General features: G+C 39.8%; 1 protein-coding gene across 1 annotated transcript; it reads right to left on the minus strand.

The window, feature by feature from the left end:
• Positions 1-749: 749 nt before the first annotated feature.
• Positions 750-12,518, minus strand: LOC127784490 (DNA-directed RNA polymerase 1B, mitochondrial-like). Its single transcript, XM_052311812.1, has 19 exons — positions 11,585-12,518; positions 10,444-10,659; positions 10,222-10,355; positions 10,072-10,138; positions 9,915-9,973; positions 9,551-9,668; positions 8,738-8,851; positions 8,488-8,619; positions 7,996-8,412; positions 7,202-7,252; positions 7,010-7,080; positions 4,657-4,741; positions 3,956-4,108; positions 3,774-3,848; positions 3,479-3,568; positions 3,304-3,351; positions 2,408-2,522; positions 2,202-2,305; positions 750-1,492 (listed from the first exon to the last, which is right to left on the minus strand). The coding sequence occupies exons 1-19, from the start codon at positions 12,404-12,406 to the stop codon at positions 1,382-1,384; spliced, it is 2,982 nt and encodes a 993-aa protein (XP_052167772.1). The 5' UTR covers positions 12,407-12,518; the 3' UTR covers positions 750-1,381.
• Between the last annotated feature and the right edge of the window lie 3,419 nt (positions 12,519-15,937).

The following is a 15,937-nucleotide window of genomic DNA, read 5'->3' on the forward strand; positions in this document are numbered from 1 at the left end:
GTACTAGTAAATCTAAGGAATTGCGCTTTGTATACCAATGTTGCCTTAGGCTAGACCATGTATCATACACGTGTACCGAAAAAGACCAAACCTATATAATTAGAGATTTGCTAGGAAGGTAACTGACCAGACCTATATAATTAGAGATTCGCTAGAAAGGTAACTGACGATGAAATTCGTTCCGGTCACATGTGGAGCGTACAGACGCGCGGTGAAATAGGACATCTCCGCTTAGTTACTTTTCTGTTTTTATACATATATTTTCAGATATACGTTTCGTAGGTTTTTATCGGAGAATACATTTAGGAGCTAAGACAATCAAAATATTTTTGAACAGTCCTTAGACTTACCACCAAATGCTAACTAAGTCTTCGGGTTGATGCCATGCATTTTAGTTACGATACCCCAAAATTTATATATATATAATAATTAATTATCACGAAATTAAATATTTAGTAAATATTGTACAAATTATGAAAATAGTAAAAAAAAATATCACTGCTGATTTACTAGTTATTTAATTTCCGGATAATTAATTATTATAAATAAAATAATGGGTACAATTATTTCACAACCAAACTCAAGAAAACTTTGATGGACTGGTGGGGTATATAAGAAATCGGGAAATCATAGCAAACACAAACCATTGAAAACATATTGGAATCATTCTAATTTAACAAAAATGAGATGCGCCAAAATGAACACTCACTCGGTTATACAACACATTTGAGACGTTGGACAGAATTGTGAAAGCATGATATCTTCAAGGTCAGCAAGCCCGAAACATACACGTCTGAAATGATGAGGAAGCCAACCTATATCACTTTATTATTTAAGATGTTACCTTACAACCGCAATGGTAACTAGTATAAATTAGTGTTTTGCCGGTATTTAGTCATCAGATTCACCCCCTCTATAAATTGCACAAAAGAAAAAAAGAAAATAACTTACGAGGGCAAAAAATTACATAATTACATTTACATGGACCAGAACATCTTCCAAGATGTATCCGTGCTAAACGTGAGCCTGATATTAAAAAAAAAAAGAATAGCAAGAAAGTCACTAATATATAAACTACAGTAAGCCTAAACGCAGCAAAACCTACTCCCAGAGCTTTTCTTGATCGGTTCCCACTTATTTGACTGTTGCTTGAAGACATCCCCTCCAACTATCTCCTTGGCCAGCTCTGTTTAAAATGCATTTTTCTAGGTATACCTTCAGCTTTCACGCAAGACATCCACGAATTTTTGTCAGTCAGCTAGCAAAAGAATTAGTTTCGTCATCTGAGACTGCTGGGCCGCTCATAAACTTCAATAGAACTCCAGGCCACAGGTGGGCAGCAAAGCAAGGTAGAATAACATGCTTTCCACCACAGCTTGACTTAGTTGAAGAAATATGGGGATCCCAGGACATCCTTGAGATCAAAATCTCCCCTCTCTGGCAATGGAGGAAATTTTAATTCAGGGAAAGATTTCTCAAAGCTCTCCAACAACTGCACCAAAAAAATACTGTCAGTTATGCAACCTGTCACTTCAACACTCACTATCACACAAAGAATAACACAGAAAAACCAGCAAATGCCAACACGGTAAACATGCAAATCATGCACTGCAAAGAAAAACTGTATTAATACTGATATTTCTAGGATATTATGAAAGAGAACACTTATCTCAGACTATCTTTCAGCTACCCTACATAGCAAATAAATGGAAATGCTTAACACTCAACAACTTTAGAAGCATGGGAAGACAAGGGAAACACACATTTATTATTCTCAATTGCACCATTAGACAAATATTTCACACTGAAAAAATGCTTTCTGAGGAGAGATACAAGCAGAAACAAATTAATTTACCCAATACTCTCACCTGGTAACATGCTTAGCAACAAACTAACGCAATTGTTATTAGAGGCATTCTCTTCCTCTCTCTTTTATTAGTTATTTAAACAATAGTAACTATCTATTGGGAATGCCCTAATTATGCTAGGAGGTGCACATAACTCACATATTTCGATGGTCTCATTCTCATATTAATCCATATATTTGTTGGGGAACTTGAAAAATAATCCAAGCAAAATTACTTAAGGAGCAAGAAAAGTATGCCAGAAAAAAAAATCTGATTTTTCTTAAGTGATATTCTGAACAAGATAGAATGGTTGTTAAATATCTGTGATAATAACCGGGATAAGAAAATACACACATTTTCGAGGATAGGCGTATCATAGAGTTCCACAAACTTCTCTCGTAGTATTTTGTTCATTGTATCAACATCACAAGCATGTGTCCAATACGAATCATGCACTCCTGCATTGATTTTAAAAAAATGTTGTGACTAATGTACTTCTCCTTAAGCGCTTAATGCAAGGGATAATATAAACACTTCCCAGAACACAGTAAAACTGGTACCTGCAAAATTTAGTCCTTGCCTTTTGCAAGCAACAGCGGTCATCATCATATGAGAACCGTCAAGGGAGTGCACGAAATTTGGAGGAAAAGCAGTCCTCTGCCGCTTCACCATAACCTGGTTGAGTGAATTTTAGTGTAAAGTATCAAGTATTCTAAAGATCTATTAGATTCCAAGATACAACAGCAAGTGATGAGGAAAATAATCCATTTGCGTCCACAGTTCAATAACCCATTTTCTGCACAATTACCACAGGGATTGCACAGGCAGTGAACTGATCAGTAAGCAAATGAGCAAAACATGGCATCAGTCTTTGCAGATTGTACATAGTGCTGATGTTGAATGATGATTGGAGTACCACAGTTGATGCGATGAGCTAATAAATTGCAGTTGCCGGCCTCAGCTTGTTTAAGCAGATGTGCAAAATATAAAAATATAATGGCTGTTCACCTTGATTTGGTAATGTCAAAAGTTCAAACCAGACACTTAACAAGAGCATACTTGTGGACTCAAAAGCTTGTTTTCTCATAACACATGTGCTAAACAAAACTAAGTTCTAAGCGGGAAATCTGAAAAAAGGCACTAGCACCCGGTAGTCAGTGACTGGTGGAATGTTTTTATAAAAAATAAAATAGAAACCAAGTGAGGTGTTTACTTTGAGGAAAGGATATGGGTTAATCCTAGTTCATCCGATCTTAACATATGTCCAAGATGAATGAAATATCAGGAATAAAGCCGTGACACAATTCATTAGATGACCCATTGATGGCAAATCTGGTCCATTCCTTAATCAAAAAGTGCACTACACTACTACATGTCATCATCACACACACTTCGACCAGCAACCAGCTGATAGCGATATTGTCAGAATGTGGAATATAGTCCAAATTGATAATACCTTATCTGTTTCACGTTGAAGAGTCAGGACTTGTAATGATGTTTTAATCTGCAAAGAGAACATCAAGAATGCCACTTTAATATCAGAACAACAGAAGGCACATGTTGCCTTATTACATCATGTCTGAGGCACATTGCAAGTTGGCAACAATAAAATAAATACTTATAACACTTACAAGATGCCTCCCAAGCTTGCGATATGGTTGAACAACTGGGAGTCCAAGAGGGGTTGTCCATCTCACAGGTTCATTTTCACAAGCAATTACCTGTCATAAAGAACAGGTGAGGTAATTCACAACTTGCGTCTTTCCTAAATTGCAATACCAATTAAAGAGGTAGGATGCCACTGTAGAAAAGTGACATAGACATGGATTTTGTTGATGCAAAAATTGATATAGACATGAATTTTATTGCTGCAAAATGTATTTACAGCATCAAATTGGTATAATGCGGCTGTCTTAGGATACGTACCTTGGCACAGTCACCAAGCCAGTTCATAATGCTGCGGGCAGCTTGGAACATCTCACCAAGTGCTGTCAGAGTAACCTATCAAGCATCAAAAATAAATAAATAAATAAATATTATATGGTCAATTTAATTACACTTATGTAGGATAATGAAATAAAACAGTTCCACTGAATAAGACATTCGACCTTAGCAGCATAGCATGATGCACTAAAAAGTTCTGAATCATCACAAATCATGTCTCTCTCCTTTAATCTTCTTTTTATTTGCTCACGTGCTCCAACATAAGTGACACCATACACAGATGTCATCACAGTTTGCTTTACCAGTTTCCTGTCAACCTGCAATTGATAATCAAGCAGGTAAAAGATTAAAGGGTAAACTCTAATCCATGGACCTCTCAACAGCAAGGTTATGTATCAACCGAACAGCATCAAGCACCAAAACACCCTTCTATCACTATTTCATAGGCAGCAAACTTTTACATAAACAGATCAATTAAGTGAAAGAAAAGAATCCCGAAGTAATTTCTTCTTTCATTCCCTGAGCACTGATTTAACAAATTTCCAAAATGGCTAATAAGACAACTCACTGTGAACCATTTTGGGCAAAATTGGATGATGAATCGGTACTTATCATTCAAAAATATGAAATAAAGTGTTGTTTAGGAACCTAATTAGCCATTTTTAACATATAGTTATCGTATAATGTAAATAGCATTAGAGAATTTAATAGATTGTAGCAAAACATCAGATGGCGATTTTCTTGAGGACTGATGTTTTCAGGCCTATATTCATCTGAAAACCAAATCTCTTCGATTTTGAGAACATCCATCCTGCTAGTCATGTGAGCAAATACAACAGGAACTAAAAAATATATGAAGAACTACCTGATCAAGTAGCAGACGTGCGCGTGCTGCATCAGGATCTGTAGAAGGATCTTTTAGCGCATCGTTCTTCATAATTTCCACCACCCTAGCACAAGTACAGAAACTATGAACCACTCGCCATCTTAATTCTAAGATATGGCATCAGTTGCATCAAGATTGATAAACTAGACCTGATGATCCTCAAATCTAGATTTAATCAATTTTTAGGCACTAGTTTAAAACGACTAAGGACCTCAACTAAATATCAATTTTGATTGTGTATGATACTGTACATTAGAATATTGGCCTATTCCAGTGACCTTGTTACAGATAAATAATAGTGAGCATGAATTGTATCAGTGAGTACATTTTCTAATCAAGGATTAAAACTTATATCCAATATTGTACATCATGATAACAAACCAAATTCTCATGCATCTCTATGATCTGGTAGGACCCAATTTGGTTATATAGTTCTAAAAATTAGAATAATACTGGAATACTTGCTTACTCAATGGGAAGTGTTGTAACCTGCAGAAACAAAATTCTTTCTGCTAAGCCATGGATTAAAATAACACACTACATCTTTGAACTAATCTAGAATTAGCTTGTAATATTGCATTCACGCAATAATTTGGAATTCACCAAAAATGAGGAATTCAGTGTGCATGATGCACAGAATGCAAATAGGTACGGGTACAGCATATGCTATGGGTCTGTTTGGTTGCCTGGTCAGGATTGGCTTGCATGAGCGGATGTAAAACTGGACTGTTTGGTTGCCTGATCTATGCTCCCAGCCAGGCCCATCTCATGTAAACGGCTCACCAAGCCAAGGCCTGATGGAAACATTCTCTCTCCTCTAGGCTCCACTCACCTCCCCTTCCTCATTTGCGTTCATCTTTCTCTTTCCCCCTCTCCTCGGTCATCCTGATTGAGCTTGCCAATCGACTGCCGAAAACCAGGGAATCTCAGCACCAGTCACCACAGAAGCGATTCCCGGTTCTTCCACTCCAGATCCATGTTGTCACTACCGCACATGTGCTCCCGTCAACAGTATCATCTGTGCATGTGCTCTTGTACTTGAGGCAAACCTAGTAATCTGGGGATAGGAAGAGAGGCAGAGCTTGATGTCTACGTCAGAAGTGTGCTATTTGGATCTGCTCATGGTGGAAACTGGTATCAAGGAGGCAGTGCATGCCTCCTTGCGTTCCTTTCTGGTTTTCCCCTCTTGTGATTTTTTTCGCTCTAGCGTTTGATTTATCATGTACCTAGTCTGGGCGGAGTAAAGTTGCTAATGGTCAATTCTCCTAGCTTTTTGGGTTTATTTGAGATCAATCTTGGCTAGATCTGTTAATTATGCATAATGGTTGGAATTTGACATTAAAAACTACTCCCTCCGTTTCATAATGTAAGACTTTCTAGCATTGCTCATATTCATATAGATGTTAATGAATCTAGACACATATATATGTCTAGATTCATTAACATCTATATGAATGTGGGCAATACTAGAAAGACTTACATTATGAAATGGAGGAAGTAAGTGATTGAAATTTTTGCACCGAAGCTAAGAACTGCATGGATCTAGCAATTGGTGGCATATTTGTTTGATTCCTCTTGGATTTATCTCATGTACCAATTTGATTTGTTACTTCAATTAACCATACTATGTCTTGTAGTTACTACTGCTTGCTGTGTATCTGATATTTATTTTCTTTTTTGAATCCAAGCAAGCTGGTGGTGATATGCAGCTGGAGAAGGTTGCCACAATCATGTTTTTTCCTACAAGAACTACTGCTACAAAGGCTATCCAACACTAGATGGCTAATAAAATGTGTGTGTACTATGTAGTTAGTGCTAATGAGCCAGTCAAAACTCAAAAGTATTCTCAAGACATGTAAATGTGGGACCAAGAACCAGTGGCAGGTATATCATCATTGTCTTTCTTCTGTGTATTCAGACCCATAACAATTAATTAGTACAGGTAACTACAGGTGTTAATATATTGTTAACGAATATACAATAGCTAATTCCCATGAGCAAAGTGGGTAATCTCACCACCCAAGTGACAAGGCAACCAAATTCAATGTTCATGCAACCAACCAACCAATCAAAATTTTATGCATGCAAAAATCTGACCACCCTCCTTTTCTAGCCAACCAAACATCTCAAATCTTAATCAAGGCCCAAAGGATACAGGCAACCAAACAAGCCATTTTTTATCTGCGAAGCCAGGCCAAGGCTAGCCAGGATGAGACATGTGAACCAGGCTGGGAAAATGCAGACAACCAAACATGCCCAGTATGTTGCAATGGAGCATTGCATCCTACCATAAACAAGGTGCAATGCTAAACACAATGCCATCCAAACATACCTGGTAGCTATTCCAGTATAAACATCTGCAGGTTTCTCCCCGGCAACTAAGTTCACAGCAATGGCTCCCAACTACATGAAATTGATAAGAAAATCATTAACTCTACTAGCCAAAAAAAAAATGATGATGATGATCCATGCCTGACTAAATAATCCTTATGAAAACACCAAAACTATTCAAACACAAACTGACCTTATCCCTTCCAAGAGCAGCATAGTGCTGCAGGCCATTACAAGAACCATCCTGAAAAAGGAAAATGTTATTGTAGTTATGATTAAACATGGAAGTGAATCTTAGCGAAAATCAAAACTGTGTTGCGAGTAGACTGCATTTAGAAGGATTAAAACATAAACAAATTTAACAACACACTAGATTTTGCTATTCTGTCTAGGAAATTAGTGGTGGAAAACAGAATCCAGTGTGAGGCTGGCAAGTGAGCCATGTGCGAGTTTTCACTATCACATGAATGTTATTCTCCCTCTCCAACTGGAAAAAAATATATAATTTACTCAACAAACTAAAAAAGAAGGAAGCAATGTTAGACATCATTTTTAAGTCTGTTTATCACGTTGAGTCAAGTCAGTATAAGACCAATTCAGCGAAGTGAGCAACTAGTCAACCAACTACTTGTGGTTCGAAAGCAGATATGGAATGCCTACAATATGCATGAGATATGTTAGACTGCATCAGTTACCTACCTAGTCGACCAACTAATTATGATTAGGAAATAACTTGCAACAATGATTCAAGTATTGGAAAGTTATAACTCACAACAAACTCTATTAATACAAATAGATGATAACAACTGAGATGAACCATAGGAAATGGGCGTGCAGTGCCATACGAAAAATGTATCAGTAGCAAAAAAACCATATTTATGAGAACAAGAGCCCCATCAAATGATCACTACATAGCTATATTGCATAAATAAGGAATTTACCAATTGATCATTGCTCTCTAAAGCAAATGAGAGAAAGTTAAGGTACCTGATGCACAGGAATATGTGAGATCATCGTTTCTGGTGAGGGGCTTCTTAAAGCTTCAGTGAGATTTATGCACACTGCAAGGCATTGGAATGGATCCTCAGCTCCAAGCCACCATCGTTTGCCTTCAAGAGGTCTATCAGCTGAGTCAAATATGTCCTCCAAGTGATTCTCCGTGAATGCAATTCGGCCATCATACGATAATTTGTCAACACCACCAGCATATAAATTTGCTAGATGTATCTTTAGCCAGCGCAAGCCTGATTTACCAAGCGGACGACCTTCTGCAAACTCCAAAACTCCACGGCAAAGATCTGAACCCAAGTGGTTCAGGTAAGGATGCATTGGATAAGCACGGCCTCTAAAATCAAGGTTGTGTGGATAGTAGAAACCATCTTCATCCTTCATTTTGCGAGCTACCTGTTACCAACATGAGTATTCATTAGATGAAGCATTGAAGTGAGTAAATGATGGTTACCCGTTATAGTCTCTTACGGCAAGTTTTAGTTCTACATCACATCTCTGGGAGTGCCTTTCACTATTTTCCTTCTTGGCTGCTCTCAAGGTCCATCTCCATTTCTTCAACTTGTCTTCATCTTCAGTGTCAGGCTTCTCCGGTAAAGCAACCTAGAGTACATGAAACTTTTTAGTTGATATCTAAAACTAAAGTATCTTGATAAAACCACCACCATTGAATCTGAGTCACATGCTCACAGCATTATTATGAGAATAAATGACAACTCACATCAGTGCGATCGACCAAGTCAGCAAGCCGGCCACCACTTGACCATATTCTGTCGACAATACTAAGAACTCTTTTGTTAACCCTCCACTTGGTGCTCCCAAGAGTATTTAAGGCCTGTGACCAATAATGCATTAAATGGTTGAACCACAAAAGCTCCTCTTGGCATTTAGGTGGATTATGATAGATCTCATTTGGTGCAGCTGTTTTAGAGGTTTTGGTGTTTAAAAATTGCTTTTCTTTTAATCAAAGCTGCAAATGATAATATTATTGTGTTCTGAAAAACAGAACTAGGGTTCCTGGGAGGAGCTGGAGGTGCGTCCCTGGGGGTGGAGAACGTTGCCGACAGGGTGCAGAGGCCGAGCTGGGGAGGAGGCTGGCATTGGGTGCGGTCAGGGGTGGAACAGTGGGTGGAGGCGAGCATTGCCAGGGTGAGAAGGTGGGTGGTGTCAATGGCAGTTGCAAACAGAGGCGAACAGCCAATCATAGTCATGAGATGCAGAGGCAAGCAGAAGCGAGCAGCATGTGGAATGTATCGTGGGGATGGGGATTTGGGTGGGGGGGAGGGGGGGTTGTATTTAGGGTTATGACCCAGACACCCAGTACACTTATGGCAATTCATGTTAACAGAGTGGATATGTAGAGTATAGAGAATTTTCTCTTCATAAAAAGGCATCAACATGTCAATGTCCAAGAGCATATGAACAATAGAAGCAACTGTAACATAACAACAGGTGTGCTCAAATATCTTATGATTGTATCTTAAAAATTATTAATATAATTTGCATAAAAATTATGAGCAAGTTAAATGAATACCTCAAACACAGATTGCATTTGTTCCCTTGGAGCTCTTCTGACAGCATCTCTCTGTTGTCTAGCTCCATGGGTGCGCATCACATAGGATGGTAAAAATAAATGTGCACCCTTGTCATACCTATAGAATATTTGCATGATGTCAATAGAGAGCAGTCTGCTTCATATTCAGAGTGTCAATGCAACAATGGCCTCACCAAACAGCACCAACTTGCACTGAACTAATCAGATAGGACTAGAAAAAAATATCTCGACTATTAGGTGCAATAACATATTATTTAAAATATACCACATATCTAATTTGTTAAAATGGATAGTATAGCAGCCAAAGAACTCCAAGAAACATAGATAAGCAAAAGGTACCAACCCAGTCCAACTGATAGGCGGAATTAACATAGGCATATAAGGTATGACCATATGCTTTGCCTGTCAAAGGAAAAACATTATTCATGAGCAAATCAAGGAATGCAAGATCAGAAGAGTCTTTTGACAGAATCAAGACGATAGCAGAAGGATCCACTCACTGTTCTATCAAGCCCTTGCCGGACCAGCGGATCACACTTGATCACACCATATCGCCGACTACTCTTCCTGTTGATTACAATGATGAGTTAGGACGAAACACCAAACTGCTTTTGTAAAAGAAGATATAAAATTAGAGTTGCCATTATTACTGTTGCTCTCTTGCCACAGTTCTCATTTCATGTGTGAAAGCAGGACGGATATCAGGTGGACCATCTGCTGATTGGCTAGCAGGTGGTTGTATGTAGGCTGTCTCAATCATAAGCTCAATTAAACGACTACCAACCTAAGCAGCAAGACATAGAAACTATCATCAGTCAAAATAGTGTTGTAATGAAACATTATATTAACCAGATTCAGCAAGAGACACGTACTTTTGCATGAGCATCTTGACCCCATGGCTTGGAGTTATCTTGCTTCTTTACTATATTTCTTACTTGCCGTATTTTTTGCTTTTTCATCAGATCAGTGACTTTCTTTCTTAGACGCTCTTGTTCTTTGGCAATGTCTGAATCACCTCCTTCTTCTTCATTATCCATTTCTTTATTGCTTTTTTTCTTTGTCTTCTCTAGAAATTTGTGGATTCGAACCTATACAGGAACAAAGGGCAAAGACATATACATTTATTCATTAGCAGCAGCAATGTTATTGCATAAATTACTGTCGCCATAATTGGTGCACTGGCAACAATAATAGTTTAGTCGAAACAAAATATTGAAAATTGAAAATTAACATATTCTCAAAATATTTAAGAAAATAATAGACGAATGAGAGCCAATAAAGGTATAATTTCATGGCATAACTTTGTTTGGACAATAGTTGGAATTTTTTTAACTAAATTGGTGGGTTCAGAGGGAAACATGAACTAGCTAGATAATCAAAGCTCTGCAAGAATACTACCAAATTATATCTGAAAAACACGAACACTATTCTCAGTTATGGTAGAAAAAATTCTGCATATTTGACAAATATTTTTACCTGAGGTTATTTGAAGGAGCCCCACTGCTAGCAAAGCACAATTCTAAGGAACTAACCAAATCATATAGGCTTCTGATGAGGCCTATATTAGGAGGCTCTTGATCTTTATTTCAACCATGGTTCAATAATAGTTGAACTCATACACACATACTTCTCCAATAATTTCATACAACCATACGTCTCCAAAAGAAAAATAAATTGGTAATGCAATCATGATAAGCTCTAATGATGTTAAGCGCTGAAAACTGCAGGAAGAAATATATTTAACTTAATAGTATTGCAATATAGAACATTTTGAATTCTGCCAGCGTTCATCCTAAAGGTCCAATGGCCTATGGTCATATCATATCTCCGCACCTACCGTGGCATGTCGTGATGCGTGTAAAATATTTTGTGACCCAAGGACTGATACCCCTGAATTATGTTTTGTTCTCATTCCTAAAAGCTATCATTAACCAATAACTATTCTTGAATGGAGCGCAGAGTTGAAAAGTAAAACAAACAAGAAGATACAGAACTCAGCCACAGCCGACAAACCTCATGTTCTATTGCCTCGCCGATCTGGCACGCAGCCTGGATGACTCGGACACTTCCATCGCCGCTACCGGTCATGAGTAGACCCATGAGCTTGTGCATGGTGATGACGGCCATCATATCAGCCGGGAGCATGTTGAAAAAGCGGGCATGGGAGGCCCGCGCGCCGCGCTCACCCACGAGCTCCTGCTCGGCAATGATCTGGTCTCGCAGTGGCTCGAACCAGCCAAGAAAGAGCGACTTGACATAGGGCAGGTTGGGCGCCAGCTTCTGCTGGCACATGTCAGCAAGCAGCTCGCGGTACTCCTCGGCGGCCTGCTCCCACGCCTCCGTCTCAATCTGGATCTGCCGCCGGCGCAGCATCGCATACTTGTGGTACCCGACCCCGTGCACCGCCATAGCCTCGGCCGAGTGCTTCCCTCTCCCGGACCTCCTCCTATGCCCCTCCTGCCCCGCCGCCGGAGCCGGGGCGGAGACGCTCGGGTCCCCGCGGGCGATCTCCCCGATCGCGTGGTGCAACTCGTCGACCTCCTCGGAGGAGACGGACTCGGCGGCGACGGCGGCGGAGGAGGACGCGAACCGCGGCAGCGTCTGCGACGGCGCGAGACGCTGTGAGGCGGCAGGGAGGAGGAGGAGGAGGCTGCGGTGGAGAGGGTGGGGCAGCGGGGCGGAGGAGGAGAGGAGGGCGGAGGCGAGGCGGCGGGCGGGGAGGCGGCGCCACATGGGGGGCGCTAGGGTTTGGCGGCGGGCGGTGAGGTGGAGGTGGAGAGGAGGAGATGGCGAACACGAGATTGGTGCGGTGGCCGGAGTTGGGGAGGAGGGCATCAACAGGAGGGTGGCGGAGGAAGGGGAATGGCGCCGCGCCGCCGCCGCCGCCGCCAACGGAAGGAGGGGGGTGCGGTTGGGGGAGCCGGTGTTTGGTTCGATGCGGGGGCTTTCGCTTAAACCCTCGTGGCACCTGGGTGGTTGATCTTGAGGGGTTTAGGGGCTCAGATTTTTTTGGCCTTCTCATCTTCGTTAAACAACATGTAATATTGTAATTATACCCTTCTTGCTTCGGATTTGTTACATTCTAACCCCTCAGGCAAGCCAAACCTCATCTCTGGCTCTCTGCTGACAAGTGACAAATGTGGCTTAGTTCAAGATTTCTTAATAATATTATTCATGAGGTGATTATTTTTTTTACGAAATTTAAAATCCAAACAACATCAAAAGTTTTAGAATTTTTTTTTTGTCCTTTTAGATGAGATCATGTAGTGAGCAAGTAGATCATGCGCCAAGCAGTGATTACATTAGGAGATCAATCAATATACGATATAATCGAGTATATCGATTGTTGGTAGTGGATGACAATCAAAACAATTAGGAATGTCAACGAGCTGATCAGCTCGACCGAGCCAGGCTACATAGGCTCGAGCTTGAGAAAAGCTCGAGCCAAATCTATACCACCTTGAGCTTTTAAGTAGGCTCGCTCAAGTTCAGTTCGAGTATACTTTCTTCCACAATGTAAGTCATTCTAATATTTTTCACATTTATATTGATACTAATGAATCTAGATAGGTATATATGTCTAGATTCATTAGCATCAATATGAATGTGGGAAATGCTAGAATGACTTACATTATGAAACGGAGGGAGTAATATTTATTTTTTATAATATTTTTTTATAATAAACAATAGTTTTAGGTTAATCATATTAAAAAGTAAGGACTTGTCGACGTTTAATGTCGCGATTCCAGTATTTGCATAGTATGAGGATCGTTTGGTACCAAGATATATGCGAGATTAAGGTAAAAGAGACGGAGATGAGGATTTTTATATAGGTTCGGGCCCCTGAATTGTCAGGTAATAGCCCTACATCCTGTTGGCCGAAGCCAATCGTTGCTCTTATTCACCATAATCACACCAGTATAATATTTGGGGTAGCCTATCTAACTGTTGTCGACAACAGGGTAGTCTTCCTCCTCGAGTTCGTGCCCGGCGAGATCAGAGACAGCGCTAGATCCCTATACCCGGCCTCTGTAGGTACCGGATAGGGTCAGTCCAGGCATATCTCTGATGTCGATATCCGGCGGTGTGTCTTGGCGTATATTGGCTTGTATGTTGATCTTGTGTCTTGATCTATTGTTTTGTGTCCCCTCTCCTCCTAGGGGGCCTTGTATTTTATACCCATAGGTGTCCCCTTGTCCAAGTAGAACTAGGGAGACCAATATGGATACAATCCGAGTAGTCCTTATCGTTTCCATGTAGAACTCTGGTTGTCTTCCCTTATCCGGAACTCCCTCCATATCCGAAGTCAGTTTTCGTATAAGACATGGTATGTGGTGGGTCCTGCCGAGATTTAGTCAACTACTATTAGGTATGTGGTATCCATAACCCTGACAGACTTAAAATTAATATACGATCAAAACACATTGCTAATTTAGTTGTTTATCACATGAATAGACAAGTATTTCAGAAAAAAATACATGCAAAAAGCCAAAAACATTGAAATGTATAGACTAACTTTTTATGTTATTCCAGGATAGAGAAAAAAAATAACTATATAAAACTTCTAGTATGGCCAATCATTATAACTCTTTGAGTCCACAATGGCATTTTCAGTATTTTTGAAAAAGTATTCGGCCAAATGGCACATTGTAAAAAGTATAGAAATATCCTGATGGTAAATTATTGAACTAGAGCAAACTTAATGTGATAGAATAGATTATCTCTTAATTAAACATAGAAAGGTTAAAAAAAATAAGTCAAAACTAATTACCTTACACAATTTATACAGTTCATGGCATCCGAGGAATTAATAAGTAAGTAATACATGATTGATGAGGCTAGATCTGTCTCTAACACTAACACTAAATATTGAAATTAAAACTAAGCAATTAGGGACATGGCCATATTCTAGTCTTGAAAACGGAAGGAGTAATTATGAACTGTGTGACCTGAGTTCGACGACAATGCTATGGTGAGGAAGATGAAGTTGTGGAGATCGTGGATCCTCCCGGAATCAACTTGACATCATTATAAGGAAAAAAATCCATCTTGCCTCCCTCAACCTCAACTGTAGCCTGAGTTCGCTTTACATCCCTTAACTATAAAACCAAAAGACTACCTTAACTATTAAAACCAAAGCATAGTAGATAGTTTGCATAATGATTTCATCCGACATAGCACTTTGACTTGTTCATGGTGATGAGTCGGTATATAGGACCCACCTTTCAGTGAACCCTATTCATATCTCTCCATCCTTCTCATTGCCCTCTCTGTGCATGTCCACCACCACAACCTGCACATCGGGCATGTTCGTTACCGACTTACCGTGATCCCTTACATCACCGGCAAAGCAGCCTCCACCCCAAAAGCCACACAAGACCATATCGCCTAGAGAGGAAGACTATGATAACGAGGATGACATGCAATACCTCCGCCCACTGAACCAATCACTACATGTCGCGTTGGGTCTAGGGAAATTCACTGGCGGAGCAGACACTGTGGTCGTGCATGTCTTCCTAATCTACTTCTTTTCGATTTTGCTATATATTTGTCGATAAATTTTCCCCCAAAAATTTGACAGATGTAATTACAGTACAATCATAGTGTAATTACACTGTAACTTGCATGTAATTACACTGTAACTATAGTGTAACTTGTATGTAACTTTCAAAAATCTCTCCGTAGCATGTTATTTCGGTAAAATGGAGGTCGTGGAAACAAATTCTTTCATATATGTGTGTGCTATGATTTGTTTTTTTCCTCACCAAAGCAAATCTTGTAATAGATCTAACGATTCAAAATTATGTGTAATTACATATAAGTTACAAAATTATGTGTAATTACATATAAGTTACAGTGTAACTATACTACGATTATACTATAATTACATCTGTCAAATTTTTGGGGAAAAATTTGTCGACAAATGTATAGGAAGTCCCACTTCTTTTATATCCGGTGCATGCAACATGCTAATTCCAATTTGCTTGTGTACATTTTGATACCCGTGCTTGCTAACATATCTAATTGGAGCTTTCTGGTTTGTCCCCAGCCAGCTCAGATTGTTGCCTGATGGAAGCCCATCCTATTGCATGAACACTAGCTCCATCTCGCGCCTCTGAGGACTACCGCATGGAACGCTGCATTGACATGGGTGTGAGGTGGTAGCGAGGCCAACCAACTTCAGATGAGGACCGAGACTGACACCTCTTAAGCCACTAGATCGACGCTGCGGAGGAGCCCACTGCTAGGAGCCAAAGTCGCCTGCTCGGACCGTGTCACGCCCTAAAGTTCCCCTTCCTAGTTTTAAATTTTTGTTTAATAAATCACTTGAAGAAATTGGTTCAAATTAACCTAGAGCTAATTCTT

This window comes from Oryza glaberrima, chromosome 9 (assembly GCF_000147395.1).
Source record: "Oryza glaberrima chromosome 9, OglaRS2, whole genome shotgun sequence".
Lineage (NCBI taxonomy): Eukaryota > Viridiplantae > Streptophyta > Magnoliopsida > Poales > Poaceae > Oryza > Oryza glaberrima.